At 43.7% G+C, this 9,916-nt stretch overlaps 1 protein-coding gene across 2 annotated transcripts; it reads right to left on the reverse strand.

Moving 5' to 3' along the window:
* Positions 1-6,235: 6,235 nt before the first annotated feature.
* On the reverse strand, positions 6,236-7,367 carry LOC103272534 (peptidyl-prolyl cis-trans isomerase A-like). 2 transcript variants are annotated; one of them, XR_002482652.1, is made up of 2 exons: positions 6,773-7,364; positions 6,236-6,263 (listed from the first exon to the last, which is right to left on the reverse strand). XR_002482652.1 is itself a non-coding variant. In XM_008070021.2 (1 exon), exon 1 carries the CDS (start codon positions 7,339-7,341, stop codon positions 6,850-6,852), a length of 492 nt encoding a protein of 163 aa, XP_008068212.1. In that variant the 5' UTR covers positions 7,342-7,367; the 3' UTR covers positions 6,660-6,849. The 2 variants fall into 2 exon arrangements, 1 of the variants encoding a protein (XP_008068212.1); XM_008070021.2 differs by lacking the exon at positions 6,236-6,263 and having other exon boundaries at positions 6,660-7,367.
* Between the last annotated feature and the right edge of the window lie 2,549 nt (positions 7,368-9,916).

A 9,916-nucleotide genomic window follows, 5' to 3' on the forward strand; every position in this document is an offset into this window, starting at 1 on the left:
CCTCAGCCTCCCAAAGGCGCGGGATTACAGGCTGAGCCGCCGAGCCCAGCTTAAAAAACATTTTTAAAAGTAGCTGGGCATGGTGGCACGTCCCAATAGTCTCAGCTATTTGGGAGACTGAGGTGGGAGGATCACCTAAGCCCAGAAGGTCAAGGCTGTGGTAAGCCATGAACAAGCCACTACTCCAACCGGGGCCACACAGACCCCAAGTCAAAATCGTCAAAATCACCATCATCACCATCATCACCATCATCTTATTTTGCATGTCAAAAGTTAAATATTTTCTTTCTCTCTGACTTACTTCTTCTCAACCCACACACCCTCTCCAGCAGATAGATGCCTCCTGTAAACTAGAGCAAATATTTTGTATGGTAAAGGCAAAAGACAGAAAGCACATTAATAATTTTCCAAGATGACCTCTATTATGTCCACACATACTTCAGCATCCATCAGGACAGGCAAGTTTCTTACAATGCAATCACAACGCAATGCCCACAGACACACACATGTGCCCCCAAAATGCTTTTTGCTTTTGAATATATTACTACTAAAAGTCTTACTCTTTTATTCCTTGATGTTTTCTCTCTTTTTTGTGAGTTGGAGTCTCACTCTGTCTCCCCGACGGGAGTGCAGTGGCCGCTCCCGGCCACCGCAGCCTCGACCTGCTGGGCTCTGGCGATCCCTCCACCTCAGCCTTCCAAGTAGCTGGAACTATAGGCACGCGCTACCACGCCCAGCTAATTTTTTGATTTATTGTAGAGACGCGGTCTCGCCAAGGTGCCCAGGCGGGTCTCGAACCCGCGGGCTCAGGTAATCCACTCACCTCGGCCTCCCAAAGCGCAGGATTACAGGCTGAGCCACCAAGCCCGGCCTTTGATGTTTTCTTATAAATCGTCAACTTTGATTAATAAAGCTCTGGAATGTTTTAATTATTTTCTTTTATTATGAAATAATAGAAAAATCTAAGGGACTACTCTTAGAATGTTGCCATTTTCTGTAAAGACCAACAAAGACCTTAAGCGATGTATCTAATTTGTAACAGGCAGAGGACCATTACTAGGCAGTCCTTGTTGAATACTTAATACCACCTGGCATTCATGTATAGCAGCCAGTGTTTCATTGGCAATTGCCTTCACTTGTTATTCTAGGACCTCAGGACTTGGCTACGTTTCACCTTCTCCACATACTTCCAGAACTCCAGAGGTGTCACACAAGAACACAAATGGGGTTAGAGTGATCCCGCAGCAAGCTTGGTTTTATGTTTTTTCCTGCCCTGGACCCTGTCTGTTGCATGTCTCCACATTCTCCAGGCCGGCTGGCACTGCCAGTCACCACCAACTCCTACACACTCCAGTCTCCTACCATCATGATTGCTGAATACCAATGCCTCAACGGGCCAAACTAGCTTAGTGGGTAAGAAGGCTTCTCTCCATGTCTTTGGGTTATACTTTGTTAGAGAAATACTATAAGCCATGCTACTACTTGTGCCTAAATGTCTCACAGAGCTTGTATGAAACAGCTCCTTCTGTTTCTCACATGGCTTCCTGGACTCATAGATATAAGTCCATGGGGGGAGGGGGCCAAACCGAGAGCCAGATCTGTGTGGCATAGTCACACTCCCAAGAAACATCATTTTCTCTCCAGAGACCAAGGCTGTGTTTCTGGGCCACTCTAGTCTATCTGACTCTTCTCTTGAAATGAGTTTCATTCCAGGTCTCTTAGTGACTCAGGCAAGTAGAGTTCTGTGGGCCTATCTTACATTGCCAGACATTCCCAAAGACGTCTGAACCCAACAACACATACAGCTGAGGCTGAAGGTGGTAACTCTGCTATATACTCTTTTTTTCTTTCCAATCTAATAAGATGATAAATAGAGACTGCAAAGTTCAAGGTATTGCTGAAATGCTTGCAAGACCATTAGTCCTTGCTCTGAACTTAACAAAAACAAGAACTCTTTCAAGAAGCTGTGGTCTCTGGGGGCTAACTCACTAAACTAAAAGATAAAGATGATCAAAGGAGAGGAAATGTATTATCCTGAAACTCGTATCAGGTCCTCTTAAAGTTAAGTCCAGATTCAGTGAACAAAAGAAAGTGGATTTCTTATACTTCCCTTCTGCATCCCTCTGAGTGGATTCAGCCCCCATCAGTGGCCGCAGTATCAGGGATGATTTTAAGTCAGTTCCATTTAAAAAATGAAGTGAAGGACAACATGGAAAATACCTTCATTATGATTTCAAGTGGTCTTCTTTATATTCTTTATACATTTTAGTCAAAAAGATGCTTCCTTTAGACTCCAATTCCAAAGCTTTATTGGACACATAAGAAAAATCCAAATCAATCGTTGATCATCTTATAGGCTTTAAATCTTCTGTTACAAAATTAGAAGGGAAAATCCTTCCAAGCTCTTTCCATAACAGACAGATGTCTACCCTTTGTTGAACAGCCTCATATCAGAGATGAAACAAGATATCTACTTTGAATCAGGCACTAAACACCAGTAAGCAAGCTTTATTTAACACATCACACAATGAAGGCTGACTTAAATTTTCTTAAGCTTATTTTTCTGTTAAATTAGTTATGAGGTTGGAGGATGCAAATAAAAAATAAGAAGTGTTATCAAGTAATCCCAAAATTAAGAGACAGTGGCCACTACTACACTTTGAAATCGGGTTCTTCAAAACTTTCAAATATTTCATCGAGAAGAACAGACCAAACTGTGATGATATCTGGGTGGTGGAATTACAGAGGACCTTTACTTATAAGTTTCATGTTTGTACTATTTGAAGTTTTAACAATGAGTATGCATTAGTCTTGTAATCAAAAACAGAGAGTGGCCAGACACAGCACTTTTAGGAGGCAGAGGAGAAAGGACTGTCTGAACCCAGGGGTTTGAGACCAGCCTGGACAACTTGGCGAGACCTTGTCTCCACAATAAATAAAAAATTAGCCGGGCGTGGCAGCACAAGCCCGTAGTTCCAACTACTTGGAAGGTGGAAGGATTTCCTGAGTCCAGCAGGTCGAGACGGCGGTGGCCATGAGCATGCCACTGCTCTCCAGCCTGGGCGAAAGAGTGAGACTCCAACTCAAAAAATAAATAAATAAAATAAAAATTAAAATATATATATATATATATATATGTTTAAAATATTTTTTTGAAAAGTACATTGACATTGTCAAAAAAGAAAATTATGGACAAGTAAAATTTTACCTCTGAACATGTGATAAAATTTCCCAAAATCTGAGAAAATGTTTCCTTCTACTCTCTTCCCAAAAAATAAGTGACCTGTTTGCAGTGATCACATGAGTCAAGAATATTACTATATCAGTAAACTGTATAGTTCCACAAAAAGCTCCAGCTTTTGAAGGGAGCTGATGATTCACTCAATCAATGAGCATGAATTAGAGGAGAGAACCAGCAGGGAGGGATGATGGGAGGAAACAATGTTTTACTCATTCATTCCTTCATCTTTCACATGAAGTCAGTCACCATTTTCTGCCTATTTTCCTCTGAAACATGTCTCCCCCTTTTTTTTCTGATCCCTCGGTCACTCCAGGTCTTTATTCCTTACACCAAATCACTTGAAATGCCTCCTAAGAGGCTATTTTATTTTATTATTTTATTTTATTTTTGAAAGCAAGATTTCTTGAGAGGACAGAAAAGTTCCCACAGTGGGAGGGGACCCAAAGGAGTTGCCCTATTTTTATTTTTTTAAAGACTGGGCTTTGCTATGTTGCTCAGGCTAGACTCAAACTCCTGGGTTCAACCAATCCTCCTGCCTCAGCCCCCCAAGTAGCTGGGACTACAGGTGGCCACCACCATGCCCAGCACCAGCTCTCCTCCTTTGACTCCATTTTGCATACTACTGTCTGACTAACCTTCCAAAACTGCCACCTTTTTCATACCACTTTCTGGCTTACGATAAAAATTCTGGGCCCTTGTAATCTGGTCCTACCCAATCAGTTTATTTCTCACTACTCCCTTACATATGCCTCTGCTCCAGACAGCACTGTTATCTCCCCATCCCCGGCTCTTCTAGTCTTAGTCCTACTTTTACAAAGTAGGACTATTATTATCCTACTTTTACAAAGTAGGACTATTATTATCCTACTTTTACAAAGAAGGAAATTGAGGCTTAGAGAGATTAAATGACCTATTTTAAATGCCCTAGCCAGTAAATAGGAAAGGCAAGATTCAAATCTAGATCTGACTCACAGCCCATCACAGAAGGAGATAAAAGGGAGAAAGCTTACAAGAAAGGGTGCTGGAGCATCAAGAATTTATCCTTCACCAAATAGCTGTTTCAGCCTCTCCACACTCTCAAACTCATGCCTGCTGAAATGAGTTTTCAAAACGCTGCCTCATTTTAGGAACCTCTTCAGACTCTGACATACCATGTAAACTGAGTAATGTTCCATGGCAGGCATAAATAACTCTTAAGTGAGAATAAACAAAGCAGGTGACAGTGAGAAAATGACAGACCTAACAACTTATTGAGCAGCTGCTATATTTCAAGCAGGTAACATATTTACCAAGAACCATAGGTTCACAAAAATGTCACCAATTGCCTGATGTTTCTGTTATCTATTGCTGTGTAACAAATTACCCAAAACTTAGTGACTTAAAACAGCAATAATGATGTATTGCTTCACCGGATTTTATAACGTGGGCTGGGCTCGGTCGGGCAGTTCTTCTGCTCCTCGTGATGTCTACTAAGGATGGGATATCCACAATGGCTTTTTCACTCAAATTTCTGGCACCTTGGCTGAAACGAATGGAACAGCTTGGGAAGGCCAGGCATTCCTCTCTTTTTCCATATGATCTTTCCTGCAAAGCAGCCAGATTTCTCTACATGATAACTCAGAGTTCCAAGAGTGAGTATTCCAAGAGAACAAACAGCCATGTGGGAACATTACTCAAGTCTCTGCATCACACTTGCTAATATCTTATTGGCTGAAGCAAGTTACATGCCCAAGCTCAGAGTCAATTTTGGAGATGACTCCAGGGTATGAATGCTGGAGGGGCATGATTCTTTGGGGGCTACCACACTGGATAATGGCAAACAGGTATGACTTGGGCTAAGACCACCTCCTGGTACCATATAGGATATTATATGGGATCTATATTTATTATTTGTCTATAGTCTATCTCCCCTGACAGGACCATAAGTTCAAAGAGAACAAGAACTTGGTTTTGTTTACTTCTATACATAACTAGTGCTTAACACAGTGGCATACACTTAGTGCCCAATAAATATCTGTTAAGCAAGTATCAAGAAAAACTTAGCCAGGTGCAGTGGCTCACATCTGTAATCCCAGCATTTTGGGAGGCAGAGGCAAGAGGATTGCCTGAGTCCAGGAGTTCAAGACCAGTGTGGGCAATTTAGCGAGACTTCATCTCTACAATAATCCAAAAAATTAGTCAGGTGTAGTGGCATGCACTTGTGGAAGGTTGAGGCAGAAGGATCACCTGAGCCCAGCAGATGGAGGCTGCAGTGACCATGAGCATACCACTGCACTCCAGCCTGGGCAACAGAGTGAGACATTGATTAAAAAAAAAAAAAAGAGCCAGGCTCGGTGGCCTCAGCCTGTAATCCCGTGCCTTTGGGAGGCTGAGGTGAGTGGACTGCCTGAGCCCACGGGTTTGAGACCCACCTGGGCAACTTGGCAAGACCTCATCTCTACAATAAATCAAAAAATCAGCCGGGCGTGGTAGCACATGCCTGTAATTCCGACTACTCGGAAGGCTGAGGTGGGAGGATCGCCGGAGCCCAGCAGGTCGAGGCTGCGGTGGCCGGGAGCGGCCACTGCACTCCATTCTGGGCGACAGAGTGAGACTCTAGCTCAAAAAAAAAAAAAAAAGAAAAACTTGAGAGAGACACTGGTTATAGAAGACTGCAAAAGTAGCTGGGCTCGGTGGCTCAGCCTGTAATCCCGCGCCTTTGGGAGACTGAGGTGAGTGGATTGCCTGAGCCCGCAGGTTCAAGATCCACCTGGGCAGCGAGACCTCATCTCTACAATGAATCAAAAAATCAGCCAGGCGTGGTAGCACATGCCTGTAATTCCAGCTACTTGGAAGGCTGAGGCGGAAGGATCGCCGGACCCCAGCAGGTCGAGGCTGTGGTGGCCGGGAGCGGCCACTGCACTCCAATCTGGGTGACTGAGACTCCAACTCAAAAAAAAAAAAAAGACTGCAAATGTTTACGTGGAAAAGAGTCCTATCCTGGTGGAAAAAATTAAAGAATTCTAGAAGTAGCTTTGGGACAGCTTTTGCTTCTTCCAGGCTTATAGAGGCTGGGGGAGAAAAATGTTGAATCTGGGTCTCTGAGCAGATGGAAAAAGTCTATTAGGAAGAAAGCAAATCAATTCTCTACAGCTATTAATGATGATGTAGACCTAGATTTGTCACAAAGATGTGTGTTAATGATACGTTATTAACTAAAGAGTGTGCATTTCAGAATTTTATGTAGAATTAATTTCCATTTGCATATGATTTTTTTTTTCAAGTCATCACAGTGGGGTATTGGGAAAAGTTTTCAATTGCAATAATCGCGCCTTGGATAAACCTCATTGGCTATGATACTGCCACTGCACAAAGCTTGCATATGATTTTTTTAAGCTATGCATATAGCTGCTGAAAGGTAACTTTTTTGTTGTTGTTGTTGTTATTTAGTTTTTATTTCTCTGCAATCCAACTAGACATGGAAGGGAATAAGGAAAATATGGAACCCAAAGAATTGTAGCGTGAGCACAAAGATTATAGGGATACTGCGAGCAAATGGGATGGAGGGAGTGCTCTCCTGAGCTACAGAAGGAATGATCGGTAGGTTAAGATAAAACAAGTCAAATTTATTAGAGTTGTCCACAGTCAGCAATGGTGATCTTCTTGCTGGTCTTGCCATTCTTGGACCCAAAGCCCTCCATGGCTTGCACAATATTCATGCCCTCTTTCACCTTGCCAAAAACCACATGCTTGCCATCCAACCATTCAGTCTTAGTGCAGATGAAAAACTGAGAACCATTTGTGTTGGGTCCAGCATTTGCCATGGACAAGATGCCGGGACCTGTATGCTTCAAGATGAAGTTCTCATCATCAAGTTTCTCCCTATAGATGGACTTGCCGCCAGTGCCATTATGGTGTGTAAAGTCACCACCCTGGCACATAAACCCTGGAATAATTCTGTGAAAGCAGGAACCCTTATAACCGAATCCTTTCTCTCCAGTGCTCAGAGCACGAAAGTTTTCTACTGTCTTTGGAACTTTGTCTGCAAACAGCTCGAAGGAGATGCGACCCAAAGGCTCACCGTTGACGGCGATGTCGAAGAACATGGTGGGGTTGACCATGGCTGATGGGAAAAGGCTCAAGGCGGCGGCGTCTGCAAAGCCTTTTTTTTTTTTTTTTAATTTCCTGAAGGATTCACTAGAAACCGGTAACCAGTGACTAAGTTTGAGGAGAAGAACTGGGTTTTCAAACAAAGAAATTGACAGAGATTTTAAGCTCAGTAATAGGTTCATGGGTTTTATCAATCCTTATACTAGTCTCTACCCTTGCACAGGCTTAAATTTTTCATTAAAAATCGGTTTTAAAAATAAGTCTAAGGCCAGTTTCAGTAGCTCACACCTGTAATCCCAGCATTTTGGGAGACTAAAGAGAGAAGGATTGCTTGAGCCCAGGAGTTTGAGACTAGCCCAGACAGCACAGAGAGACCTCATTTCTACAAAAATATTTTTTTAAATTAGCCAAGCATGGTGGCATGTGAAAGACAGTGGCGTGCAGTGAGACTCAACACCCTTTAAGGCCAAGAGATTTAATGGGGATGAGCGCGGTGGCTACAGAACCTGAGAATCAGATTGCAGCATGGAGGCAGGGGTGTGGCAGGTTTTATAGAAATTTAAAGCGACCTGTCGGTTACCTATTGGTCGGCAGGTGAGGTATTTTTGGGATTGGCAGGGGGTTTCGCGGGCGCAGGAACGGTGGGCTTTGTTGTGGAAGAAGAACCCGGAGAGCCTTGTCCGAGCCTCCATGTTAGTTTGTCTGGGCGCCTTCTTAGGCGGGAGCGCCATTTTAGGTGGGGGCCTCAGCATGCACATGTAGTCCTAGCTACCTGGGAGGCTGAGGCAGAAGGATGACCTGACTCCAGGAGATCAAGTCTGCAGTAAGCCATGACTGCACCACTGCACTCCAGCATGGGTAACAGAGTGAGACCTCAACTCAAAAAAATAAATCTGGCCGGGTACGGTGGTTCACATCTGTAATCCCAGCACTTTAGGAGGTGAAGGTGGGACGATTGCTTGAGCCCAGGAGTTCAAGACCAGCCTTGGCAACAGACTGAGACCTTCTATCTCCAAAAAAATCAAAACATTAGCCAAGTGTGGGAGGCACGCATCTGTAGTCCTAGCTACTTGGGAGGCTGAGGCAAAAGGATCACCTGAGCCCCAGAGGTCAAGGCTGTGGTGAGCCACGATTGTGCCATGACCTCTAGAGCCTGGAGAACAGTGAGACTCTGACTCAAAAAGAGTGAGACTCTGGCTGCAGAGTGGAAGATGGAGGATGGAGACAGCAGAGGGTAAAACTAGAAACAGGAAGACCAGTTAAGAAGCTAATGCTGGCCGGGTGTGGTGGTTTAAGCCTGTTATCCCAGCACTTTGGGAGGCCGAGGCAAGAGGACTGCCTGAATCCAACAGGTTCGAGACCAACCCGGGTAACTTAGTGAGACCTTGTCTCAACAATAAATCAAAAAATTAGCTGGGCGTGGTGGCACATACCTGTAGTTTCAGCTACTTGAAAGGCTGAGGCAGAAGGATCACCTGAGCCCAGCAGGTTGAGACTGGGGTAGACATGAGTGTGTCATTGCCCTCCATTCTAGGCATCAGAGTAAGACTTCAACTCAAAAAAAAAAAAAAAAGAAGCTAATGCTGAAGTCCCTTAAGAAGAGAGATAGCAGTTTGGACCATGGTTAACATTAATTTTCTCTGTGTGTCAGATTCCAGGTGAATTTAATTTATTTCTATTTATCTTAATAGTCCCATTTTCCACAATGATCCTGTGTAACTTGAATAATTTTTTTAACTTTTAAGTCAATGTCACATTGCTTCAGGGAATCAGGGTTAGAGACCTAATAAGCTTCAAAACAGCTTGCCTGGTCTGTGTAATTGCAATGTGAACTCAATGTGAAATAAAACATCACTTTCTAAAGTTTGAAATGCAGCATCTTAATGAAATTAACATAATTCTTTTGCCTCAGAGTGGTATAACCAGAGTGAAAGGACATAAGTCAATATAGCCAATGAGCAGCCAATTTAACACTGCTTAGTTTTGTCATGTTTTCCTAGCAGTTCACTTTAATTTGTCCTCTAATCACAAGCCAAGGATAGAACTGGCTTCTCAGAGATAGCTATTGATGATTGTTTTACAATCCCCTCCCCAGTCTGTTTTGTAAAAACACGCCCTTGTGACCTTCATGACACAGACCCCATCACCATGGCAGAAGTTATGTGACTAGCCCACCCATCTGTCTGCTGTCCATCACCTGATGTCAGTACCTGTGCTTACCTGTCCCCTCTGTGATGATGTGATAACGTGAAGCAGACCACCACCCAATCACCTTAATGACCTGCCCCCATCAAAGGGAAGGTTCAAAAGCATTCAAATTCAAACAGCAGACACCATTGTTTTGCTAAGCACTTGGCCAGGCCATCTGCTCTTTGAGCTATGGCCGCCATGTTTTCCTAGCTTTAGTCCCCTCCCCTGCCTTGGGGAGGTGACTCTCTCTCTAGTTTACTTTCTTTTTTTTTTTTTTTTTTTTTTGAGTTAGAGTCTCACTCTGTCGCCCGGACTGGAGTGCAGTGGCCGCTCCCGGTCACTGCAGCCTCGACCTGCTGGGCTCTGGCGATCTTCCGCCTCAGCCTTCCAAGTAGC

Source organism: Carlito syrichta, unplaced genomic scaffold (genome assembly GCF_000164805.1).
Source record: "Carlito syrichta isolate Samal-C Ts95f unplaced genomic scaffold, Tarsius_syrichta-2.0.1 Scaffold312739, whole genome shotgun sequence".
NCBI lineage: Eukaryota > Metazoa > Chordata > Mammalia > Primates > Tarsiidae > Carlito > Carlito syrichta.

What these genes read in the sequence shown, in the direction of transcription:
- LOC103272534 (XM_008070021.2), bottom strand. Translation starts at nt 7,341, where the DNA reads ATGGTCAACCCCACCATGTTCTTCGACATCGCCGTCAACGGTGAGCCT.